Source organism: Vulpes lagopus, chromosome 4 (assembly GCF_018345385.1).
Source record: "Vulpes lagopus strain Blue_001 chromosome 4, ASM1834538v1, whole genome shotgun sequence".
Lineage (NCBI taxonomy): Eukaryota > Metazoa > Chordata > Mammalia > Carnivora > Canidae > Vulpes > Vulpes lagopus.
This window is the reverse complement of record NC_054827.1, coordinates 37,211,344-37,238,615: the sequence shown is the minus strand read 5'-3', so window position 1 is coordinate 37,238,615 and position 27,272 is coordinate 37,211,344. Positions and strand designations below refer to the sequence as shown.

The 27,272-nt window shown below is 45.2% G+C and overlaps 1 protein-coding gene across 13 annotated transcripts in view; it reads right to left on the bottom strand.

The window, feature by feature from the left end:
* The window catches only part of CSGALNACT1 (chondroitin sulfate N-acetylgalactosaminyltransferase 1), a 256,586-nt gene that overhangs the window by 29,147 nt on the left and 200,167 nt on the right, over positions 1 to 27,272 (bottom strand). For all 13 annotated transcript variants that reach the window (XM_041752350.1, XM_041752352.1, XM_041752349.1 and 10 more), the window contains one exon: positions 12,581 to 12,797. In XM_041752350.1, the coding sequence (XP_041608284.1) occupies positions 12,581 to 12,797 (217 nt within the window). The remainder of the gene's footprint in view (positions 1 to 12,580; positions 12,798 to 27,272) is intronic.

The window sequence follows — 27,272 nt, the reverse complement described above, 5'->3', positions numbered from 1 at the left end:
CAGTTTACACATCTTTCCTTTTTCATTCCTTTTGTCTCTATATATTCACTACTTTCCTTAACCTCCCAAACCACAGTCCACATCACAGCTTTCCAGAAGTCCCTGAGGCCCAGCATGTGACAACGTGCTTCAAACTGAGAGCTCCCTCACGGACCCTGTCCCTGCAGATCGATTCATCACCTACTGACAACAAAATCTTCTATCCATAAAGGATCTCTTTTGCAAACCTGCCAGATGATGCTTTAATTTTTTGCCAGGGGAGAATGAAAGCACACACATAGCACCAAGCACCCCCAAAACAGTGTTTAAAATGGCACGTGTAGTTGGAAAAAAAATGTATCCCAGAATCAGCAGAGGGTTACCTGCTGAGCCTGAATAAAAGGCATTCTTGTTTTTCTAGTAACATCTTTGCTGGCATTTTAAAATCATTTGAAACAGTTTCTGTTTTCGCTCTTCCTTCAGCTGAGGCTTCCCAGAAAGGCAAAGCACACTTGGTTCTGGGGTGCTCCTCCACAGTTCCATTTCTTGTACTCATTTCTTCCTTCCTTCCTTCAACGGACAATAACCAAGCAAGCAACACACTGTGTGCCAGATGGTCTACCAGGGGTCTTAAACAATGGATAAGACATTTCTGCCCTTGGTAAGTTCTCTATCCACCATACACAGTTAAAACTACCTATAATACAACAAAAAAAATGCTTGTAGAACAAATGGAAAGATAGTCTATGCTCACAGATAGGAAGAAAACTAGTATTCTTAAAATGTCCATACTACCCAAAGCAATCTATATATTTAATGCAATCCCTATCAAAATACCAAGAGCATTTTTCATAAAACTAGAACAAATAATATTAAAATATGTGTGGAACCACAAATAGCCAAAGTAATCTTGAGAAAGAACAACAAAGCTGGAGGTACAATTCCAGACTTCAAGCTATACTACAAAGCTGTGATCATCAAAACAGTATGGCCCTGGCACAAAAGCAAACCCATAGATCAATGAAACAGAATAGAGGCCAGAAATAAACCATGATTATATGGTCAATTCATCTTTGACAAAGCAAGAAAGAATATCTAATGGAAAAAAGACAGTCTTTTCAACAAATGGTATTGAGAAAACTGGACCAGCCACATGCAGAAGAATTAAACTGGACCACTTTTTTACACCACACACAAAAGTACACTCAAAATGGATGAAAGACCTAAACGTGACACCTGAAACCATAAAATTCCTAGAAGAAAACACAGGTGGCAATTTCTTTGGTACTGCCCATAGAAACATTTTTCTAGATATGTTTCCTGAGACCACGGAAACAAAAGCAAAATTAAACCATTGGGACTTCAACAAAATAAAAAGCTTTTGCACAGCAAAAGGAACCATCAACAAAACAAAATAGCAACCCACAAAGACTTTGTCTTTTTAAGATATTTTTTTTTTCTGGGAAAACAAACAGTTCCTTCCCCCTGAGGATACTGTGCCACAGAATACAGGGACTAATTAAGATATATTTCCAGTCAGAAAACATGTATAGCAGTGACTTTTACAGTTGTATTTTTATTTCTCAAGAGACAGAAAGCATATAATGGTCTTTGAGTTCTGTTGCTAAGCCGGACGAATGCACTGTGGAAAGAGCTACTTGACCATTGTTTACACACTCCGTCCAGAGATACGGAAAGAAGCTCCCGTGATCTGCCCGAGCTGTGGAGGTAGCCAGGCACGTGATCCAGGCTTCCTAAGGACCAGCCTAGTACTTGTATACCTCAGGTTACCTTAGCAGGGTGAAGGGCGTACTTACAAAATCTCACAGCTTTGGGTCTTGCCTGTCTAGGACTCTAGAGCTGGATGGGTTTGTGTGACCTGGAGGAGGATGGAAGAAGCCTCAACAACACTCCAAATGTAAACGGGCCATGGGGAAGGACTGTTTAACTTGCATTCTTGATGGGACCAGTCAGATGGGACTGAGCCATCTGGTGGACTTGGGGCTGGGGGAACCCAAGGCCTATTTGGAGGAAGCGCTGGACTCTCAGGGAGAAAACACATCCTAAAGTAGGGTTTCTCAACCTCATACCACTGACATTTTGGACCAGAGAATTCCCTACTGTGGGAGGAGCTGTACTGCACATTGCAGGATGTCTTGCAGCATCTCTGGCCTCTACCTGCTGAATGTCAGTAACACTCCCGAGGCCCCACTCAGTTGTGACAAGCAAAAAGGTCTCCAGACCTTACCAAATGTGCCAGGGCAGAGGGTACAAAATACCCACGCTGGCCAGAACTACTATCTTACGGAAGAATCAGGTTCAGTAAAACACCAGAGTTGTCAGAGGGGTGCAAGACTCTGAAAACACACATCCTCAGGATTTGCCCTGCTCTATAGTTGGCTCCTATGGACTCACGGGGAAGTTCTAGAGAGAAATGGGGCTGCAGAAAACACAGAAAGGCTCTCTTTACAGAAAACATGATTATGAGGGGGTATTAGGAGCTCCAGCCAGGACCTCTGGGGAGTTAATGTGGTGGTGTTGGCACCGTGCACACAGCACTGGCAGCCTCTGTGGCATTAGCAAGTGCCAATGACTTTGGCTGTTGTCAGAAGCAGTGTGTGGGCATCAGGCAGCTGATGCCTGGGCTAGTCAGTGGAAGCTGAACTTGTATTTGAGCATATGTGAAACATTCCTGAGGATTCCTAGAAAGACCAGGAGGGCACAAAAGGCTGGACGTCTTGCCACAGAAGGTGACAGAGACAGAGAAAGAAAATTGTGTTTTAAGATTTTATTCATGAGAGACACAGAGAGAGGCAGAGACATAGGCAGAGGGAGAAGCAGGCTCCGTGCAGAGAGCCTGATGCAGGACTTGATCCCAGGACCCTGGGAATGGACCCCTGAACGGAAGGCAGACACTCAACTACTGAGCCACCCAGGTGCCCTGGAAATTTGTATTTTTATATAATTAGCAGTAGCTGTTTTTATACCTCGGGCTAAGCGGCCTATGGAAACACAGATTCAAATATATTTACTGAGCAACTTTGTGGTACAATGCAGTACTCTTATTGGAATAAGATTTTGGGGATCCCTGGGTAGCTCAGCGGTTTGGCGTCTGCCTTTGGCCCAGGGTGTGATCCTGGAGACCCAGGATTGAGTCCCACATCAGGCTCCCAGCATGGAGCCTACTTCTCCCTCTGCCTGTGTCTCTGCCTCTCTCTCTTTCTGTGTGTGTCTTTCATGAATAAATAAATAAAATCTTAAAAAAAAAAAAGACTTTAAAATATAATTATTTATGGTGCCTGTGAGGGGGACCAACCACCTAGGTCAGCCTGAGATTCTCCAAGTTTTAGCACTGGTATCCCAGGAAACTTTTCAGTCCCAAGCAAACTGGTACAACTGGTCACCCTACCTGCCTCAGGGACCAGTGTACTGGAAGGAATGGACAGCTAAAGAAAGTAAGGACAGATAGATTATCTGCAGCAAAGATCCAGAGGTGTATCAAGCCCAGAGACTGGGAAGATTTGAGAGGAGGGAGAGGGGTCTCAAGGAAGAGGGAGTACCCAAGCTGAGCCCTAACAGGTGAGTAGGCCCCCCTACAGGTGAGAGAAGCAGAGAAAGGGTTTTCTTGGCTAAAGAAGCACAGATGCGGGAGAGGGAGAGGGGCCTGAGTGGGAGGGAGAAAGATACTGTGGAAACTACATTAGTTTTCCTTTTGAAAAACAGACAACCAGGGCCCTATCTCAACCACAATGCTCTGTGTGATGATGACCTGAGGCCTTCCTGTTATGCCAGTTTAGCCCTATCCTCAGGACTCAATTCAGTCTCTGCAATCCATAGTCATTGTTTTATAAAAAAATTCAGAAATCTCCAGAAACATCTCAACAGTTCTAGGCAGAAAAGGGATTAAAATATCACTAAAGAAAATTTAAGTAAAAGATGTCCCTGATCCTGTCTGAAAATATCATAAATGCGTTGGGAGGGATGAGAGAAAAGTCAGAAGAAGGAAAGAAAGAACATTAAAACAAAATTAACTACCAAAGTCTGAGGAGAATCCTAGCAACATGAAAAAGGGTTCACAGACCAGCTGGAAGTAGTCAAAATAAAAATCAAGAAAACTTGAACTGGGAAAGACTCTAGAAATCATAAAAACATCATTTGCATAAAAATCTTTTTTGGGGAGGGGGGGAGAGGCTCAGAGATAAGGACACAGAGGCAATCTATAGCTTTGTTATTATGGGTTTCTTCCTGCTATCACAAACTACACCAGGAAACAACTGACTAGCTTGAGACCTACAACACCGAAACCAAGGGAAACCAGACAGCCAGAAAAGCAAACGTGAGAATAGTTTCAAAGGCAAATTAGGTGATTAAAAAAAAAAAAAGAAGAAGAAGTAGAATAGGAGAGGAGGGGGTAGATTTAAGTTAATATGCTGTTGGGCAAAAGGGGAGCATCAAAACAAGGCTCGATTTTAAGCAAGCTCACCCGGATGCACTCCTATTTCTGGCCACAGCTAAAGGGGTCTGAATGATGGTCCTCTAGACCCACCAGAGGTCCATGGGGCATTCACGGGAGATGACACGGCTCCTGGGGACTGAGGGTGCCCCCACGGGCCAGGACCACACACAGCACAGAGATCCGGCCTGCCAGAGTTTTGAAAAAGCCATCTCTTGTCCATGAACAACGATGGCACCACAAAGTACCCCCCACAGTAGCCAGACCAGAGCTCCAGGCTGCTCCTGCCAGCTGCCTTCCTGCTCCCGGAGAGGACAATATGGAAGCTTTAGCTTTGTTATTTCCTGTAAATCTTAGGATTACCTCTTATTTAATGCCCTCTACCTCTCCAATAAAGGCCTTTCAGGTCTAGTGCTGGGAGAAAGCTTTTCGCCTTCTTTTTTTTTTTTTTTTTAATTGATTTATGACAGTCACACAGAGAGAGAGAGAGGCAGAGACACAGACAGAAGGAGAAGCAGGCTCCATGCACCGGGAGCCTGACGCGGGATTCGATCCCGGGCCTCCAGGATCGTGCCCTGGGCCAAAGGCAGGCGCCAAACCGCTGCGCCACCCAGCGATCCCCTCGTCTTCTTTTCCTTACTGAAGGCTGAAATAAACCAGCCCGAGTCTTCCCCTTGTCCCTTTGTCTGCCAGGAAGTTCAGAGCTGGCATTTTTGACAATCTGCAATGGTTACCCCTTAGTCTTGGCTTCCAGGTTTACCTGTCCTCCATTCTGCATTGTTGGTAAGTGACTTTGTTAGTGACCTTTATAAAAATGGTTTTGTTAAATTGGTATTTTTCTATGGACACAAATAATTTTTTAAAGATTTTATTTATTTATTCATGAGAGACAGAGAGATAGAGAGAGAGGCAGAGACACAGGCAGAGGGAGAAGCAGGCTCCATGCAGGGAGCCCGATGTGGGACTTGATCCCAGGACCCCGGGATCACGCCCTGAGCCAAAGGCAGACGCTCAACCGCTAAGCCACCCAGGCGTCCTGACACAATTTTTAGGATTAGTTAAGATGACTCAAATAATAATGAGAATAAATATCTTAGTCCATATACTCCATGTACCCAGGAATCAATTCCATCCCCAGGGCCTGGCCCTGACAGAGTTCTGGAATATAAAAACTTGGTCTTTGGTTTTCTGCAGATTGTACCCATGCCTGGCCATCACCTAAGTAAGCTGATTTCTCTGACCTAGTCTTCCCTAGGAGGCCATTCTCTCTGGGGAATTCCAGGTTCTACATCTATTTCTATTGTCTAAGAAAGCATATTTGTTATAATTCCTAGCCATTTGGCTCCTTTGTAGGTGAATAGTTAGCAAACTGATGCTGAAGTGAAAAATAAAACAAAACCCTAAATCTATCTGTAATAACCAGTGTCAGAGCTGCAAGAGGACCCATCTGGAAGGTACTTTGAATTTACAGGAAATACTAAAGCCAGCTATATAAAGCAACTTGTAAAAAATCCCTCATTCAAATGCCATCAGGACAAAGAGTGTCTACATTTTAAAGGACATGCACTGGAAGGATAATGTTTTAAATACATTAATCTCAAACTGATCATTCAAACTCTGTACCAAAAATAGTGGCAAATGGCAAGTCTTGCTACTAATAAATGACCAACAAACAGCACATAAAATCTTCACATGGAAGACAAGAAGACAGTGGAAGACACAGAAGATTGTATTTTTGCCTCATGTGGCTCCCACCTCCAGTCACTCCCTCCAGGAGACTGGGAGAAGCCACCCAGGCAGAGAGAACGTGGCCCAGGGGAACGGCTGGTCTGGGGGAGACAGGGCCCAAATCCCAATTCAGGATCCTGGTGAAGGAAGAACCACAGTGGAGCATGTGGTCTCTTCACTTTATGTGGGAAGTAGAGAGGGACAGTAGGACTATCCTCATTATAGTTTATGAACGAACCCCTGCAAATAATAGGGGGTGGGCAGAAGCAAAGGAAAAAAGATGATCATAATCAAGATCCTTTTTTAAATTTTAATTTTATTTTTTATCAAGATCCTTCTTAAGAGCAGAAAGAGGAGAAGGGATGGGCGATGCTGACACTCAGTTGAAGCATCTTCTATGTACCCTTTGCAACACACACACACACACACACACACACACACACACAGAGCCAATCATTAAACAAAAGGCCAAAACCTTATCTTCTTTCCTCTTTTTGATTTGTGGGGGTGGAATGAGCTGCTGAAGACAACAGGTACAGGTAAGAGAAGTAAATTCATGAGGCTGATTGATGTTTCAGGCCTCAGTCCTTCACTGAGGGCCAGTTGTGAGAGCCAAATCATCCTCTCCTCAGGACAAAGACTCATCCACCACTAGACAGAGCGAGCCTAGCACAGTGCACATCCATGCCAGGGTGCAGAAAAGCCACGGGAATTAGGAACCTCCAATGAAGGTCACACAAAGCCTCCACTGAGTTCCTGCTCTCCTCCCTCTGTTCCTGGAGACTATAAATAAAGTGAATAGAACAATAAATCCCCTGCCCTCAGAATACAGCCAGGAGTGGGACACAGACAGTTCTCCATCAAGACAGGAAGGCAGCCAGGGAGAATCCATCCCCTACAAGGTCAGAGGGAACAGTCTGAGTAGCCCTCTGTGCGCCAGGCAGAAGGAAGATACAGAGCTACCTCACAGCAACCATGTCTCAAGAACAGTATCAAAACTAAAGGAAGAAAGAAGTAAGAAAGCAATAGCATTCAACAGTAAATGAAAAACCCAGTCTGAAAGAAAATACAATTCAAACAGAAGAAAATATCTTATACATTTCACACTTCCTTAATAAAAATATGAATTCAATAAAAAAAATCCAAGAAAAAATGACAAAAAAAAAAAAAAGATTAAAAGGCACACTCTGTGCTGAGAAAATAAGGTGGCAGCCCAAACACACAGAAGTACTAAACTAAACACAGCATGGGACAGAATAGATGCATCTGAAAACCAAACTGCTCATCTCAAGAAAAGCCTTATGTGAGAGCAGCTAAAAGAGTAGGCATTAAGAAATAGAAGCTAATGCATAATTAAAACACCAAAAAATTTTCCTGACATGAAAGAATCCACAAAGCAAAATAGAAAACTCAATTAAGTATAGGAAAAATATGAGCGAGAACAACAGACACGGTGATGAGACATATCCTGATGAAGCTACTATGATTCAAAACTCGGAGGAATTCTTCAGGCACTCAGGCAAAAGCCAGTCATTCTCGAGAGAGACCAAGTAAACTTGTCCTCACATTTCTCTATGGCATCATCAGATGCCAGAAGAATGTCTCCAAAGTCCCAGGAAAGAAAGTGTGCCCAAGAATGGTAAGCCCACCAAGTTGTCCTTAAATCAAAATGACTGTGAGTAGACGCTCCACTCTCAAGCACTCACGACCCTTCTTGAAAAAAATTTCTCATTAATTTGGGGAATATAAATAATAGTGAAAGGGAATAGAGGGGAAAGGAGAAGAAATGGGTAGGAAATATCAGAAAGGGAGACAGAACATGAGAGACTCCTAACTCTGGGAAATGAACTAGGGGTGGTGGAAGGGGAGGAGGGCGGGGGGTGGGAGTGACTGGTTGGTGGGCACTAAGGGGGGCACTTGACAGGATGAGCACTGGGTGTTATTCTGTATGTTGGCAAATTGAACACCAATAAAAAATAAATTTATTATTAAAAAAAAATTTTCTCCATGGGCTCTAACCATGCAAGACCTCTGGGCTGCAGCCACTGTTGTCAGAGGGCTGCTGATGGGTCCATGCAATGTACATACAGACTCTGAAGCCACAGAGCAGAACACAAAGGCTGCAACCTTGACAGGGTAAAGGTAGTAGACAGCCAACACCCTGGAGGATGGTAGGCAGGAGAGGGAGAAAGAATGACTGTGCTGACTTCCTCTTCTTGGGGTGACTTTTCTCTCAATCCAGTCTAAAGTGAGAATATGCAGCAAAAAATACACTATAATTCCAATATTTCCTGTTATGCAAAATCTTTTTTTTTTTTTTTAATTTTAGAGGGATCTCAGAGGCAGCTGGGTGGCTCATCTGGGGAAGCATCCAACTCTTGGTTTAGGCTCAAGTCATGATCTCAGGGTTGTAAGACTGAGCCCCATGCACTGGGCTCCACACTGGGCACAGAGCTGCTTAGGAGTCTCCCTCCCTCTGCATCTCCTCCCCATGCACTTTGTGCGTGCTTTCTCTCTCAAAAAAGGTAATCTTAGAGGGATCTCTTCAGAACTTATACTATCTCTCACAGTAGAGAAATGTTTTCTTAAAGATCAGCAATTTCTTCAGATTATACTTCAGATTCACTTCTATAAATTGAGTCAGGCAAAAATGTAGTTCTTCAATTAAAAACAGTATCTAGTATAACTCATGTTGTATTAAAGAATTTCTAGCTAGCAAGTTATTCTTCTATCTGCATATATTCAAAGAAAAGTACCTATGATACAGTTCAATTAATGTTAAAAATGGCTAATTTGGGGAGGCAGGGCAAGGAGTGGATTTTTAAATAATTCATTCCTTGTGTTCTGTATTATTTAAATATTGTATAAAGCTATACATCTCTTTCACAAATTAAAAATCCACATTTAAATTATAGTGGCCAAAAGTATCTTCTGTTGAATTTTTAAACAAAACATAAAACATATGGCAACTACATAAAAATTTACAAAACAGAATTCAAGAGAAGAAAACAAAAGTCATTCATCATGCCATTTGCGGTCCCAGCCAGAGTTAATATCTGCTAATCTTGTAAAAGAAGGGATTTCATAAAGACAAGGTCAAATATTTAATAATAGCCCCTTGTATTTTTTCCAATACTTTTAGGTTTGTATTAATTCTATTTAATTATTTAATGGACCAGCGTTTACTCTGAGTTTTGGTATGCAGTAAAAATTTAATATTTTCTGCTGTTTGATGAGTTGCCATACACTGAACAGTCCGTTCTCTGCCGGCTGATGTGAAATGCCACAGAATTAAATCCTCTCAGGTTTGCATACCCTTTCTTATTCCATTTTTGCAGAGACCCAACACACTCAGAAACCCCTAGCATACAGACTCCCCACCAGCTTCTGCTCCAGTGTCCTCTGTCCTGAGTAGCTTTCTTTGTGACCCATTGCCCCTTACTTTTACTTCTGCTGCAGCTCCCAGCTCTGTTCCAGGAGCTTTAAGTCCACACGAATACAGACACCACCTCTAGAACTCATCTCCTTGCCCCTATGCCTGGTCGAGTGTCGGGCACACATAGACCTTCCAAATATCCTACCTAAGTAGTAAACCTTCCCACCCACCTTCTCCTGCCTCTGTGCCACAGCAGACATTTTACTGGTTTTTAATACATTAACTAACATTACATTTCATTTCACCATCTGAATTTTGGAGACTGGCAAGCTAGTCATTTTACCTTTTTCTTTTCTTTTTTTTTTTTTTTAAGATTTTATTTATTCATGAGACAGAGAGATCAGAGACATAGGCAGAGGGAGAACAGGCTCCTCACAGGGATCCCCACGTAGGACTCAATCCCAGGATCACGACCTGAGCCAAAGGCAGACACTTAACCACTGAGCCACCCAGGTACCCCCATTTTACCTTTCTCAACAATATTTCCCCTCTAGTTTTAGTCCTATTGTTAAATACATGCAATCCTCATGACACTAAGGCAATAGCCAATCATATATAACCTAGAGAATCCTGCTACCCCGGGGCCGCGGAGCCCTACAAAGGACCAGGCAGACACTGCTTCAGTGTGAGCACGACCTTGCCAAGCCCAGCAGGCTCAGTGACTGGTCTTCATGACCAGCTGATGCAAATCTCCTGGCCCTTAATCTGGCAAGCTCTAGGCAGCTTCCTAGCCAAAGAAACTTACTACAAACTAGAAATGGGCCTACCTACCGCTGGAAGCAATGCTTTGACTTAACGCCTAGTGCCGACCACAGGTTTAGTCCTTCTTGGGAAATCATGCTTGATCAACCAGCAGCACCCTGCCATCCCAAAGAGAAGGCAGGGGACACAGAGACACCAAAGGAATTCTGCAAGAAGCCAAAGTTCCACAGACACACCTCACTACTGGAGCTAGAGGACACTGTCGACACTGGAGTGATGGTGCCCAACAGAGCATCTACAAACTGGGAACAGATGACAAGATCAGCCTGCCCTACTTTGCATGATGTCACAATATAAGGCCCAACCTGGGGAAGGAAAGACAATGGGCATTGTGATGGCTGTCTTTATTGGTCTGAGAGGCTATGATGTCCAAGAGGCAATGTATTTGTTCAGTCATTTCCTTAGAGGCTAGAACTAGACCCACTGGGTATGAATTATAGGGAGGTGGACGACAGATCCAAAGAATAGCAAGTTTTCTATCTGGAGTTGCTCAACAACAGAGCAGCCTGCCCAGTGAAGGAGGCAGTTACCTGGCACACATGCACACGTGTTGTACAGAGTACTGAACGTCAAGGATGCTCTGGAGGGATCCTGAACTAAGGGAGGAACAGACCAGGTGACTGCCAAAGGTCTCTTCTAAGACTATTGGATTCTGGCCCTAAAATTTATTTGTTTGTTTGTTTATTTATTTATTTATTTATTTATTTATTTATAAAGATTTTATTTTTTATTTTTTTAATTTTTATTTATTTATGATAGTCACACACAGAGAGAGAGAGAGAGAGAGGCAGAGACACAGGCAGAGGGAGAAGCAGGCTCCATGCACCGGGAGCCTGACGTGGGATTTGATCCCAGGTCTCCAGGATCATGCCCTGGCCCAAAGGCAGGCGCCAAACCACTGCGCCACCCAGGGATCCCCTAAAATTTATTTAGATAAGAGTTCCCCTTCAAATGTAAAAATCTTAAAAAGACTGCATTCATCACCTAAAATTTTGAGAAGTATCAACCCACACCCTTACACAGCATTACTGGCTTTTTACAATGTGAATTTAATGATAAAAGATTAAAAGCAAATGTGAAGGGCGCCTGGGTGCCTCAGTCCATTAAGCATCCAACTTTTGATTTCAGCTCAGGTCATGATTTCAGGGCCATGATTTACAGGTCAGCAAGGAGTCTGCTTCTCCCTCTCTCACTATCTCTCCCCTCATTTATGTGCACTCACTCTAATAAATAAATAAAATATTTTAAAAACATAAAAAACATAAAAATAAGTTATCTTTCAAGATTTATAATTAGACATATGTAACTTTTATCTTTATAATAAGCTAGCTAGGTAAGTTAGCTTACCTAGCTACACCAGTGACTGGTGATATGAATGTTAGCCATGATAGCTTATAAAAGCTGATACCGCACATAAAGGGTTTCAAGATACACATGTAAAAACTACATTACTGCATCTGAAAACAAACCCTCACAAGATGCCTGGGTGGCTCAGTCAGTTAAGCGTTTGCCTTCAGTTGAGGTCATGATCCCAGGGCCCTGGGATGGAGCTCCGTGTTGGGCTCCCGGGCTCAGCAGACGGTCTGGTTCTCCCTCTCCCCCCATCTCGTGCTCTCTCTTTCTCAAATGAATAAATTAAAAAATCATAAAAAAAGAAACCCCTCTTCTTGAGCAGCTATAAAAGTGTGTACTTGGAAACTTCTTGGTATAATTCGAAATTTAATCTCTGAGATGTAGGTTTGAGTAAAAAATGGATGCTTATTCAATCAATCCTAGCAGCTGCAGGAGCAGGACAGCCCATGTAGACCTTGGGCAGCTGAGGGCACACATCCTCCAGCCAAGTCCACAGGCGATGGGGGCGCTGGCCTTCCAGAGTCAGGGAGAGGCCTCCCTCCACTGATGAGGCAGCGTGGCCTGTGCCGTATCTCAAACCCGACCCTAAACCCAAGCTAGCCTTGGACACAGTAGGCATCAGGCCATTTCTGCAGATCCTGGTGAGAAGCCACCCTCCAGAATTTTTGCTTCGGAAAGTAAATCTGCTTGTCTGGCAGTTTTCTAGTTGCTTTAGGGAAAGGCAAAGGATAATTTCACATGAAGGAAACAGTTGAACAGAAGAGAAAGGGGCCTTTGTACTTGGCTGGGGAAACGAGCGCGATGACAGGAAATGATACCAGCATTTTAACACATGCCACACTGAGGAAGGTAAACATGTACCAACCGACCTGAAGTTGTGCATGAACTGCCGGAACTTGTCTACCCGCTTTGCCAGTGGCACGATAACGTTGATGAGTGTGTTGCCCATGTTGAGCTTTTCTTGTTTTACTTTCATGATAGGGCCAAAGGGTCGAAACAAGACAAGTCGCCTGAATTCATGCTTCTGCTCCCCTTTGAACGTAAGCTCATACAGAGTGCCTTTATCCTTCTCTGTGCGGTAGATCCCTGTTGATGGAAACACAAAGGTAGTTTTTAAAATTAACCTTGGCTGCTGAGTATTTTTTTTTTTTTTTACAGCCGAGGTCTAGCCCAAAAGGCCTTTTAAAACATTAAATTAAATCTCTACGTGTAATAAGTATTTGAGAACCCCAAATGCTCCCACATTAAAAATCCCCAAGAAATCAAAATACCATCAATTCAAAATCATAGTTATGAAGACTTCAGATAAACACTAAAGTTTGTGATGTTGAATACAAAACTATATTTATACCATACAGAGGCAGTCAGAAAATGGACAGTAGAGAAACATGCCAAAGTAACATCGGCTGTGATGTGGAGTTGGGTTGTACAGTTTTTTCTTTTCTGCTATTATCCACACTTCCTGCAATATAATTAAATACTGTAATTATTATATTTATTTAATTGTAAAAGAATGTTAAAGTTATCTGTTAGGAATTATAGCCATTTCAGATAAACTGACCAAAGCAATCTATTTAGAGCACTTCGGAGTGGCCCTTTGGAAGCTTCTGGAAGCACTAAAGCTCATGATACATAAAATACCCAGCACAGTGGCAGGTGCACATCTTATTTAGTTCCATATTACCCTTCCCACCTCTGAGAAGAAGCACAGCCAGTGCTCCAGAGCCAGACTACTTGGAATACCTATTTAAGGCCCCCCAAACTGTGTTCTATGCCACGTTACTGGTACTGAAATGCCACAGTTTCACTTGTGAAGTTGAAGTTGTGACCCGTCAGCTCTCAGGATGAGCCTCCCAAGGGCCTGATGTGACAGACTTTTTCCAAAGAGGCAAACGATTCCCCACCACCTAGATTCCACTGCCTTCCGGACATCGCTGGTATTGTGTGTGTCTTTTTCCGACAGTCAGAAAAGACTCCCATACAAATCCAACCAATCACCAGCTAGGCTCCTTCACCTTTGACCTCTGACTCCCCATGTTTCCTATCGCAGGTCTCTGCCCTCCTCTTCGCCCAACTCCCAGCTTTAGCTGGAACGCCCCTCCTTGGTCTTGGAGGAGCTGCAAAAGTGCATCGCCAGGGCAATAACTGGCTGCACAAGGGTAGTGACAGTTCTCCAGGCCTCTGGCAAGCCACCCCTCCGTTTTTCCTCACTCCCTCTACGTTTGTGGGCACTATAGGTCTTCCTCACAAACACTGCCAGGTTCTCTGCTCCACTCACTGCCGTGTCAGAGCTTTTCGTCCTTAGGCCTCTCTGATCCTGTTCAAAGTCTGGATCTCCTTCAGGTGCCACAGAGAAGAGTCTGGTACTGCGGGGTTTCAAGGTAGCCTCATCTCTCACCACCATCTGGACGGCCTGCCTCCGGATTCAAAATGTGCAATCCGCTGGCAGCCAGCACAGTGACCTGAGGGCCCAAGCGCAGTCACCAGCCAGAGCTCTTGTCTGAAGACCCCCCTTCAACTCCTTGGGTAACAGGGCATACTGCTCACAGGCCCTCAGAGGCAGGGAAGGCGAGAGAGGTTTTGCAGGGCTCATGCTGGAACAGAATTCAGAGTCCCTGCAGGGCCATTCATGGCAGAAAGAAGGGGGTTCGTTTCTCAGGAAGCTCAAAGGACTTCTTTGAAAATGTGAAGTGGTTCCCTTCAAAGTCTGTTCATTCTCTCAGGCAATTAGTACTCACTGAGGAAACAGGCTCTTCCCCACCTCCAACGCTGTCTGCAGCAGCTGGGGAAACCACCAGCTTCCAGGGGTAAAAGGAGGCAGGGAGGGAGGAAGGAGCTGCTCTTGGGAACAGTGTTCACACAGCTCACACGGGCCTACCAGGGGTTGGCAGCAGGGCCTCAAGCTCCTGTTCCCGTGTCAGCCAGTGTACCTTCTCTATAAATGTGGGCAAGGCTGCTGACAGTTTAATGTGCAGATAAAAATGTACGTGGGCTGAAGAGGGTTTTTTAACTAAGTCATTTTCTTTTTCGGCACCAGGATAAGAATCACTAACTTTTAAAAATCAGAATCCACAGATTTGAAAGTGCAGGAAGATATACATGAACCCATCTGAAGAGATTGGCATCTACTTATAAAGACCCAGAGAATATACTAATTCTTATTACAGGGCTTCTCATGAGCACGTCAGAAGAACCGCAGTGGCGGCGCCCGTGTCCTCAGCCCAGTGTGCCAGGCAGCAGCAGGATCGGTGGCCTCAGGCACAGCCCTGCAAACTGGGAAGGCCAGGGCACCTGGGCTAAGCCCACACGCCACCAGTTCAGCTGCTTTCTCACTGTCTTCCAAGTCCCATGCTTGGAAAAAGTTATTACATCAACTTTTTAACATATTTCCCCATACTCTACCTAATTAAATTAATTATGCCTTATAAATCTCATTTAGATCTCTTAATTCCATTTTAAATAAGTCATATAGAAAAATCTCTTGCAGCCTGTGTCCACTAAAGCCCACACCCAGCCTCCACCCACCACACCCCCAGGCACACCCTCCCACACCTGCACACTCTCAGTCTGCTTGTAACACAAAGGACAACACCTCAATGGATCGCTGTGCCTCCTGGAGATCTTCAGAGATGGAAACACTAGGAGGTTGAGAAGGGCAGAAGCATTCTGAGGCAGAAATGGCCTATCAGCTAGCCAATGAGCTGGCATGCACCAGCATGTCAAACGCAAAGCAAACTGGTTTTGCATAGGATAACATCATTTTATGCATTATGCAAATTAAAGATCAAAATAAAAACTTTGGAGCTAGTTGAGATTTGGGGCTAGATACCCTAATTGGCACCCTCTTTTCCCCTCTTTCTCCCCATAGACACTATGTCTACTTTGAGTTTGGTGTTTCCATTTCCTGAGCAAGCATCCTAGTGCTCATCATCTTCTGCTATTCTAGGGGACCAGGCTGTTCGTAGGATGACCCACTAGGGGGGGACCCCTCCAGGCATCCAAGACATAGCTCCACGGTCTGCTGCTGATGTCTGCTCCTTCAGCAGGTGAGGAACTAAGCAGACATAGGCCCTTCTCGGCATCTTATCATCAACATAGGATCTCAGAAATCAAGAAGCTGGAGGTTAAGGGGGGTACCACTCCTTACCCTCACACTCTTACTTACCCTCACTCAGTGAGTGTACACAAGTGTGGCCACTGCTGCCTGCTGATCGCAGAAGGGTCTCCACTGTCATCCCTGCCTTTCCCACCTTCTCACATGGAACCTAGGTCAGGTCTCTCAGCAGGATAACTACAATCCTCTGCCAACCCATGTCCCACTCCCAGGACCCAATCCATCCTGCACATATGGACCTCAGCTTTCCTACAGTACTGTTCTAACCCTGCTTTTCCCTCACTGGCTTCTTATAGCCTAGAGAATAAAGTATCAAGACCATGGCCAGGCCTTCAAGACCCTCCATACTATGGCCTCAATCTACTGTCCTAATTATAGGTCTTGTCAGAGGCCTCATGAGAAAGATGGGCTCTAGTCGTGCATATACAACTGCTCTTCCTCCTTTGAGGAAATGGAACCCTCCTGCAATGCTGGTGGGAATGTAAAATGGTACAGCCACTATGGAAAAGAGCTTAGCAGTTCTTCAAAAAGTTAAACATAGAGTTAATCACATGATCTAGCAATGCCATTTCTGGATATGTACCCAAAAGAAATAAAAACAGAGACTCGAACAGATCCTTGTACACACGTTCATACCCCCATTGTTTACAATATCAAAAGATGGCAACAACCCAAACCTCCATCAACCAATGACTAGATAAAACATGGTAGATACACACAATGGACTATTACTCAGCCTTAAAAAGGAAGCAGATACTGATACACGCTACAACATGAATGAATCTCAAAGACGTGTGCTATGTGAAATAAGCCAGACACAAAAGGACAAATACTCTATGGTTGCATTTATATGAGGTGTCTATACAGCAAGTAGACTGGTGATCCCAGAATTAGTTACCTGGGGTTGGGGGGGGCAGGGGATGGGGAGTTAGTACTTAATGGGCCCCAAGTTTCAGTCTGACATGATGAAAAAGTTCTAGAAATGTGGGCTGTAATGGTTACACAACAGTGTAAATATGCTTAACGTCATTGAACTGTACACTTAAAAATAGTTAAAATGGCAAATTTTACATTATGTATACTTTACGATAATAGTGGGTCTCCCCTGAAGAGGCCTTGAATTTTCTTAAGACACACTTCCCCACCAGTCTACCTTTTGTCTCTTAAGCTGAACTCCTCCTCTGGGACCCAAAGTGGCCATTAAATCCTCCAGACACCCTGGTCTTCAGAGGCTTTTATTTAAGATTTATTTATTTATTCATGACAGACAGAGAGAGAGAGAGGCAAAGACACAGGCAGAGGGAGAAGCAGGCTCTCTGAAGGGACTCAATCCCAGGACCCCAGGATCATGACCTGAGCCAAAGGCAAATGCTCAACCACTGAGCCACCCAGGTGCCCCGGTCTTCAGAGATTTCAAACTTTTCTTTGCTGACCTATTTTTTTCACTTTCTCAGGACTCTGGAGATCATCTAGTCCAGCCTTGTCATTTGACAAGTGAACAAACAGAGTCTCAGGGCAGTTGTGATCTATCTGCCTGTGCCCACCAGACTTTTTAGTGACTGCCTGGAACACACCCCGCTCTGAGAGGTTACTCCCTAGAAGTCACTTTTCATATGCAACATTAGCAGCTCAAAGCAGGGCAAAGATGCAGAAGCATGAAAAACAGAAGTCAGAATTAACAATATAAAGTTCATTGTAAAAAACACCATTTGGCCACACAGATAATTTTCACATCCACCCTTGGGACTTTTCTTTTACGCTCACTCAACAATTTTAACAGTTATTAAATAACAATCACCTAAATTCATAGTCTACAAGACGTTCAAAGTAGTAAATCTTAAGAGGGAATCTTCATAAAATATATTTCGAACAACAAAAAAAGAGTATATGAGGAAAGAAAATCTAGAACAAGCTGAAATGCTGACAGTAGTGCACAGGGGCGTCCTGACAGGGAGGGAGAGGGAGAGGACCAACATTATTTGTTTTGAATTTAAATCTCTGAGACACCGAATACAAAAACACTCTACCCATGTAAATTGCCTTTGAAAACGTCACTTCACTATAAGAGTGTATCCTCCTTACTCTGTACAAGGAGAAATAGAGAAACACCTGAGAAAGACTTGCTTCTAATAGTAATTTTTAACTATTTTGGTGCATCAATGATTTTCAGTTAGAAAATCCTGCTCAAAAAAAAAAAAAAAAGAGAGAGAGAGAGAATCCTGCCCAGAAGGAATTTCTCATTCCCAGACCATGCGAGATAAATGAGACATTATTACAGTGCCATCTGTTATCAGCTCTGTTTTCCAAGGAAAAATAGTAGACATTTGCCATTTGTGAGAGAGGTGCTCCTGAGGCTGCCATAATCTTCAAATGCTGAGGTACCACATGTAAGTAATTTTCCCCATAAAAAAACAATAAAAAGTAACCACTTCAGGCTTTTCCTCAGCTGCCAGCATTGGGAAATGTCTGTACACACTCTACTCTCTGCTCATCATGGTGTGTCAGTCCATACCAGCTTCTGGACATGGCCTGACTCAAGTTTATTATTGTTTTCAACCCTCATGCAACATTTCTTTTATTTGATGAGAAATGGTTGTACTGACTGGTGTCCTTGCTGCAACAATCCATGAATTGCCTTTTCTTAGTTCTATATACTGCACTGGGTGTGTAATTGTTCATGTTACAGACCAATGCGGACAACCCCATCACCTTAATCTACCAGAAATTTCTAAGAACCTCACTTTATTCAGAGCTCATCCTTGGTTCATCACTACTACTAACAGCTGACTTTCTTTTCAGAGGCATTTTCTCCCCCCACAAAACTACAACCTACCTATCACGAAGGCTCTCGGGTATTTGACAGTAAGCAGGGAGCCAAGGCATGCTGTGGTTCCAGGGTAGCAGTGGGCTGGAGTCCTCCCCAGGGACCCCCAGACTGACACCTTCACATTCACATGGCATGGTGATTCTCATTGCCACTGATCTTTCTTATGTGTGTTATTTCCTGTGGACTGTGTTTTATACTAGAAATATAAAATAAACATAATAAAATCACTGTGCTCTCAAAGAGAAAGATAGATAGGGAAGCAACACAGGCATGAAGACAGGACAAGCACCTGAGTTAATCTGCCTCAAGTGGGAGGGGACAAAAAGGAGGGGAAACTGCCTACTGAGGGGAGGAACAGTTTGATAGAAGACATTTCAGCAGAACCAAAGACCAAGGGGGTGTTTGCCAAGATGGCAAAATCGGAGAGGGCATTCTATGCAAACATAGCAGCCTAAGCTACGACACTGAACGCACTAAAAGCCATCATGTTGAGTTTGGCAATTCAGCAAAGCTGAGGTGCAGAGCGAGGCCTGGACCAGGCAGGAGGGGTAGGTGGGCGGTCATGCAGGGCGCACCAGGCTGGCCCACCAGCTCCCTCTCACCGCAGCACAGGCCAGCCTGGAGCCCAGCCTAGTGGCTGCCATCAGAGGAGTCGGGGCACCACGTGGGGATGGTCAGCCCGCGGCAGTGGAGCATGGGGCCAAGGAGTGAGGTCATATGGCAACAGGGGAGAACCACAACAGTTCAGCGACAATGAACAAAGGCCTGAGCTATGGCAACGCCAGCAGAGAGGATGAGAAGCCAAAAAGAACTCGAGACAACGTAGTTAAGAAATGGGACAGCGGGGAGGGGAGGGGTAGGGAAGAGAGGGGAGGAGAGGCGTAGTGTGATTCCAGTTACAGGGGAGATAGGATTTGGGGTGCGGATTTGCAGAGCTGTGTGAGGGCAGGAGCTCAGTGGACGGGCCTCCCTGCATGGAGGCAGCTATGAGTGTGAGTGGTGCGGCTGGGGGTTCCCATCCTGAGGAACCGCAGGGGGGCTGAGGCTGGGGCACCCCCATCCTAAGGAGCTGCAGGAAGCAGCCTTAAAAAGGAAGCAGGAGGGTCGAGGCTGGTGTGCCCCCACCCCAAGGAGCCACAGGGAGGCCGAAGCCAGGGTGCTCCCACCTAGAGGAGCCACAGGAGGGCCAAGGCTGGGGAACCCCCACCCCAAAGAGTGTGTGTGTCAGCAGGGAGGCCGAGGTAGGAGCAGCAGGAGAGGGAGCCAGGGACTGCACCACACCCACGTTCCAGCAAGCTCCAGTATAGCAGGGACCAACCCGGCCCCTGGACGGTCACTGGTGACCTTATCACCAAGGCTTCAGAGGAGTGACAGGGCTGCAAGCCAGGTGTGAAGGGAGATGGCAGCTGAAGTGGCCACAGTGAGTGGAGGGAGTTGTGTTTTCCTTTCATTTCCTTGCAGTTGGGGAGTTACTGCTGCTGCCTCAGGACCTTTGCCTTTTCTCTCCCCTCTGCTTGGGGGTGCAGTGAGGTCTCAGCCCAAAGCCACGTCCTCAAAGAGGCCTTCTCTGGTCTCACCCCCACGAGCCCCCACCACTCTGCCCACTGCTAACCCATTTGTCTGCCTCCCACATTATGTGAACATGTTTACTTACCCACCTACTTGTTATCGCTCCCCCGCACTAGAAGGTGAGCTCTGTGAACACCAGAAGTGTTCCCACAGCCCTAATGGACACCCCATGCCCAGAGGAAGGGCAGGAGGGTGGGAAGAAAGGTGCTTGATTAGAAGGGAATTAATGCAACAGAGCAGCAGCTAGAGGAACTCAGAGTTGATGGCATTTTCTTAAAAAAAAAAAAAAATAGGAAAGGGACACCTGGGTGGTGCAGTCAGTTAAGTGTCTGACTCTTGATTTTGGCTCAGGTCATGATCTCAGGGTCACAGGATTGGGCGTGGGTCAGGCTCAGCACTCAGCAGGGTTAGTCTACTTGAGATTCTCTCTCCCTCCTGCTCACAAGCATATTCTCTCTCCCTCCTGCTCACGAGCATGCTCTCTCTCAAATAAATAAGTCTTTAAAAAACAGGAAAAAGAAACAACCATGAATACATTGGGGAGAAAGGAACAAACAGTATGAGGCATGAGGATCCACAGATGGAATGAGAACCTGAGAGGTGGGTGGGAGCCACGACCCAGAAAGGACACAGTCTTGGACAGAGCAGCATCATCTGTTCTCCCCAACAGGGCAGGAGTAGGAGAGCACGGGTGCAGGTCCCGCAGGCTCGGGGCAAGAGGCCAAAGGAAGGCCCAAGAACTAATGTCGGTCATTTCTCCGTAAAGTGGCAGGAAGGTCAGGCCGAGGCTGAGGTGATTCGAGGGGGAGAGGGGTGGAGGGCTGGGATGGTGGCCAGGGAATGGGAGCTGGCACAAGGCACAGCCAGGCCAGAGGTGACAAACCCACACTGACAGCAGCGTCCGAACCTCCAGCGGCTCTCCTATGGCAACACGAAGAACTGCCCAAGGATGGGGAAGCCTGATCCGGGACCGGACTCTGCAGGACAGGTGTGCAGGTCAGGGAGGTCAAGGCGCTGGGGTTCAGGCTGGAGAGGGAGGGGTAAAGCCTAAGGAAAGGCAGGTCAAGGCCGCGGGATGGGTCAGAGTGCAAATAAACAGCCAAGACATTGGAGTCCGAAGTAATAGCACAAGTTCTGGGGAAAATGGACTTTGATGAAGTCCAGGTTTAATGACACAGCAGGGCTCCTGCAGGAGCTGACAAGGCCTGGGTGTGGCTGCCTGGGACATGGGCCTCTGCGTGCTCCGTCCCTCTGTGCCCTAGAGTTGGCCAGAGCACGTGGAGGGCTGCTGAGACCTTCAGCTCGCAGCCTCTGTCTCTCCCCAAGCTGACACTCTTCAAGGACTGCGGGCTTCTTCTCACAAAGACACTGCAGATCCATCTCCCTCCCTAACTTTAAGAAACCAATGATGAAAAAACACAGTCTAGATGCCCAGCTGGAGTAAAGGGAGTGTAAGGGGCTCGACACGGCAGCAGGTGAACCAAGAGAGTGGGGAGTCCTGTGAAGATTCCAGAACAAGCATCCGGGGCAGGGAAGTCAGAGCAGCCGCTGTCGGGCACGTTTCCCAATGGCTGCAAGACTTCCTCTCAACACACGGCGGAATAGGATATCCGGGATGCTCTGGGGGAGCAGATAACCACAGATGCAGACAGCAGCAAGGAGCAGGGGTTTAAAAGGTTGAAGAGCAGGAGCACCTGGGTGGCTCAGTGGTTGAGTGTCTGCCGCCTTTGCCTCAGATCGTGATCCTGGGGTGGTGGGATCCAGTCCCACATTAGGCTCCCCACAGGGAGCCTGCTTCTCTCTCTGCCTGTGTCTCTGTGTCTCTCATGAAAAAATAAATAGGATCTTTAAAAAAATTGAATCATAATGTACGTTCAAAGCATCAACATTAACTACCTTGTGCTTCAAGGAAAATCATTGGTTGCACCTTGTATAAGCATTTCTTTTATTTGACTAACTTATCTAATTAGTGATAAAAATTAATTTTAGTTTTATAAATAGGCTAGCAGAGCAAATAACTGGACATCTGGGGGAAAATATGAGTATTTCTGTGGAACTTCTGAATTACATATAAGCCACACCAAGAACAAGAAAAGAATCTAAGGCCTAGAATATAGGTCACAATTTTCTACCATAACAGACATTAGTGGACACGTATTCATCTATGCCAGTAGGAACTGGTAAGCTTCAGAAAAGGCAGATTCGGGGATCCCTGGGTGGCTCAGTGGTTTGGCGCCTGCCTTCGGCTCGGGGCATGATCCTGGAGTCCTGGGATCGAGTCCCGCATCGGGCTCCCTGTGTGGCGCCTGCTTCTCTCCTGCCTGTGTCTCTGCCTCTCTCTCTCTCAGTCTGTGTCTCTCATGAATAAATAAATAAAATATATTTTAAAAAAAAGAAAGAAAAGGCAGATTCTTGAGCCCTATACCAGATCTGTTAAATTGGGTCAGAGGACTAATTTTGAGGAATACTGATTTAACCCCAAACCAGTACAAAAGGTAGAGAGTAAAAATGAAGAATTCGGCAATGGAGTTTCTGATGGGAGAAGACTACGACCAGATGTTCAGTGAACATATACTATACCAAGGCTAGATCCACCATCCCTGCTGCTTCTAGGGGGTCACAGAAGGGGAGAGGAGCCAATCCCCACAACTACCTGGTGAATCAGCATGAAAAGCACACTTTAAAACGCCAATCCTTTTTTCTTTTTGGACTTTGAACATCCACTTTGTAGCATAAAGTTTGCAGCTATGGCCCAAACCTTGTCAATACTTTAAATGAAATCTGAATAATGTATCATTTCCTGCAAACATTCCAGGGCCACAAGGACAGTAAGTAAAGGTAAGGTGATAGTGAATAATGGGATATGCTTCTGTAAACCGATTAATCCAGTCACTCATTCACTCAATGATCCTTCAAAAAGCACCTTTCGTCATTGGTGACAGACATAAAGATGAATAAAACATGGATCTGCCCTGGAGAGCACAGAAATGAGCAGGTACACTCTGTGGTTAGGGTCAGGGGTGCCAGTGAGAGACCTCAATTTCTGCTTGGGAGACACAGGGACAGGTGCCCAGAGAGGCAAGCATCTGAGTGACATTGAGGAGGCGGCCTGTATAGCAGACAGACTTAGTGCAGGGAGTGTGAGGAAACCTCCAGGCAGCCTGACCTGTATATACAACAGTGTACAAGAGTATGGGGTGAAAGTGTGGGGCTTTCAGAAAGGCACATACATACTGTAAGGCTGAGATAGGGGCCAGGTGAAGAAAAGGGCAAGACATGAAGCAGGTTCCAAATCATGATGGCCTCATGAGTCATGCTAAGAAGGGCTTCCTGTTTGCCACCATACAGATTTTTGGGTTTTGTTTGGATATGGGTTTGTGGATTTTCTTATATTTTCTGGACAACCACTATAGCAAAAATATAACAATTTGAATCTTAAACAGTTAAAAAAAAAGTATTTTCTAACCAGTATGAGGTTGAAAGAATGAATCCCATACCACACTTTTGTTCACATCCTTACAAACACAGACTCAGACACGGACACACACCTCAACTTGATCACCAAGGGAAAACACAACACTCAATGAAGAAGAAAGGTGTTTTCCCTTTGGGGTGAAAAGTACACTAAGAAACAACTTTAATATTGACCATCGGGAGCTATGAGGTATGTCAACCCAAAAGAAACATCCTTTTTAATATAATAATCTGCTCAGAATGCCAAGCTACATTTTGGTCACGCTAGATCCCTGGGAGGCAGCAAGTCATAAAGTGACACCTGATAACAAAGCCAGGGAAAGTTCTCACAGAGAAAATCTGGCCCAGGAGAGAGACAGACCTGAATTTTAATTCCATTCAACCATTAACTTGCTCTATGACTTTGGATAAGGTCAATTCTCAAAGCTTCAGTGCTATAACATGGGCACTAAATGATACACGATTCACTGTGCCCATGAAATAATAAACTAGAAGAATCATAAATGTAATTTTAGGATTAGGAAAGTCACTGCCTCTACAAAATTCCTAGAGCAACTTTAGTAACATCATAAGACTAATGTACAATTCCATCTTGGAGGCACCTGGGTGGCTCAGTCAGTTAAGTGTCTGCCTTTGTCTCAGGTCAGGACCTCAGGGTCCTGGGATCAGGTCCTGTGTCAGGCTCCCTGCTCAGTGGGGAGTCTGCTTCTCCCTCTCCCTCTGCCCCTTCTCCACGCTCCTGTGCACCCTCACTCCCTCTCTCTCTCTCTCTCTCTCTCTCTCTCAAAAAACCAATTCCATAGGAAAGTGAAACAATATGATCTATTAGATGCAGTTTTCGGATGATAGTTAAATATTATCTATTTTTATAGATTCTCCGAGTTTAAAAAATTACTTAAACTATCACCCGTAAGGTAGTGCTCCCTAATTTTTTTCTCAAGTCAATCATGACCCCCATTGGTCTCTGCTCCCCTGCCTCGTCGCCTTGGACCTGAGTGCGTCTGCAACCACTGGGCCTGAGAAGGTGTGCACTCTGCTTGCTGGAGCACCTCCTCTGGGAGCCCTGACTGCTGGGTAAGACGTGAAACTACACTGAGGCTGCCTTGCTGTGAAGAAGCCACGCAGCAGGGCCAGGCCTTGCCATCCTGTGAGCCGTCCTGGCCCCCGTGTGACTACAGCCCCACTGCCAGATCAGGAGTGAAGGAGCGTTCAGATGGTGTGAACCGCTCGCTGTCGGCCCCACCTTCCAGCCTGTCCAGATGGGGCCCGGTCGTGCTGGAACACAAGGCAGCCCACCAGGTCCTTTCTGAACCTCCAACTCTGTCAACATATGAATATGATGAACTTAAGCCACTAAATCTGGGACAATGCATCCTGCAGCAATAGTAAGTGGAAGGTGAGTAACTGATATCCGTGGGCGTGGAAATCCCTCCATGTGCTACACTGCTCATTAAGAGCTCGTGCAAACATTATCAGCGACTGTGCAGCGGTTTTAGCAATGTCAATAATTTGATAAAGCTGGATTTCTTCCTTTTTCTTCCATTGTTATTGAATTATAAAATCTGGAGACTTCCCTCTTCTCATTTTTCTCATTAATTCTCTTACTCTTCTTCACATGCTTATGACATCTTGACTGCCTTACAAAGAAACCTGGTGTCACACAAAAGGAATACAGTTCACAGGTATAAAAAGTGCTATTATTACCATGTAAACATCCGGAATCAAAGGACGTACACACAGACACAAATACAGGAACATGTGTGCAGCAATAACTGGATGGTGTACGACCGGTGAGGGTGTGTAAATCTGTCAATGTGCTACGCTGCTCATTAAGAGCATGTGCAAACGTTATCAGCTGCTGAGGTCCTGGTATCAGTGACATCCGCTTATGACTCCCGAGCCAGGTACCAGAGCAAAAGGCCACCCAACCTCGGTGTGGAGCTGGGGAGAAGGATTTCCCCAGACAGGCTGAAAATTTTCCTCAGAAAAAAGTTCTGGGTCCGTGAAACACATGAACAAATGGGCAGCTGAGACCCCGAGACCTCACACAATTGAGCTATGATAAATCTAGTCTAGAAAACCTCTCAAGTGGATATCAATTCTTACTTTGGCTATAAAGTCACGTGAATAAACAAAGACCCCCTTGGTTAAGTTCCTGCTGATAGCTATTTTGAATTTAATCTCTTTGCAGAATTCTTTACAATAAAAATGTACCTGGTTATGTAAACTATGAACTTGAGACACATAAACTCTAACCATTAAGTTATCTAAATACACTAGTTAAAAGAAGAGACTGGCAGAGCGGTTAAGAAACGAACACAGCACAACCATAGTAGGCTGTTTACAAAAAAACTCACTTCAAATTCAATCAATGACTTTGGTAACTTGAGGGATGGAGAAAGATATATCATACAAACATTAATTTAAAAAAAGGAGTGGCTGGGGCAGCCCCGGGGTGGCTCAGCGGTTTAGCGCCGCCTTCAGTCCAGGGCGTGATCCTGGAGACCTGGGATAGAGTCCCATATCGGGCTCCCTGCATGGAGCCTGCTCCTCCCTCTGCCTGTGTCTCCTCTCTTTCTCCCTCTCTGTGTCTCTCATGAATAAATAAAAAATCTTAAAAAAAAAAAAAAGAGGAGTAGCTGTATAAGGTAAAGTAGACTTTAGAAAGAAAATCACCAGGGACAAAGAAGGACATCACAAAATGATAAAAAGACAGTACTTAAGACCAAGAAGACATCAGGATCCTAATGTGTGTGCCCTGAACAAAGGAGCTTCAAAAGACAGAAAAGACAGAAAAGAAAAACTGATAAAGCTGATGGGAGAAATTGATAGTTCTACAGTTACAGGTGGGAACTTCAACCCTCTTGTCAGCAAGGAACCAGTCCAGCTCTACATCTGGAGGCTCCTTTAAAGCAATGGCTCCTAACTATGGAGGCACCCTGGAGTCACTCAAGTCTCATCAAAATATTGATGCCCAAGCCCCCCTCAAGAGACTCTGATTTAATTTGTATGTAGTACAGCCTGCACACCCCAGAGATCATAATGTGCAGCCAATGTTAACAAGGCCTGCTTCAGAGACCATCACTCAGATCTTCCATAATCTAGTGATTCCTCGATGGAGGTGAAGTCACTCACAGGCAGTCACTCACAGTGACTCTAGGACCTCAGTAACGACAGCAATAACGCTTCCCCTTCCTCCTCCACTAAACGGCTTTATTCCAAACTGCATCAGTAAAGGAGCCTTAATGTTGCAGAGGTGGAATGTGACAGAGGTTTTTATCCCTCAAAGGCTTAATAGTCAAATGACCTGGGAGCAAACAGCACTGACATGAGGGAGAGCTTCCCGCCCTCTGCATCTGTTCATTCCCCTTAAAAGGACCTATAAGTACGGGGTGCATCTGTGCCATGCAAGTACTGCTAAGGATCCTGGTAAGCCCTGGTTTTCCCTGTTCTGTAAAGTCCATGTTAGGATGGTGGTCCTCTCTATGAGAAGGATGTGGAGAGGAAATACTGCTAGCATGAGGACCTCCCGGAGAACGGCTCACATGACAGTGTCACGGAACGGGTTGCAAAGTGG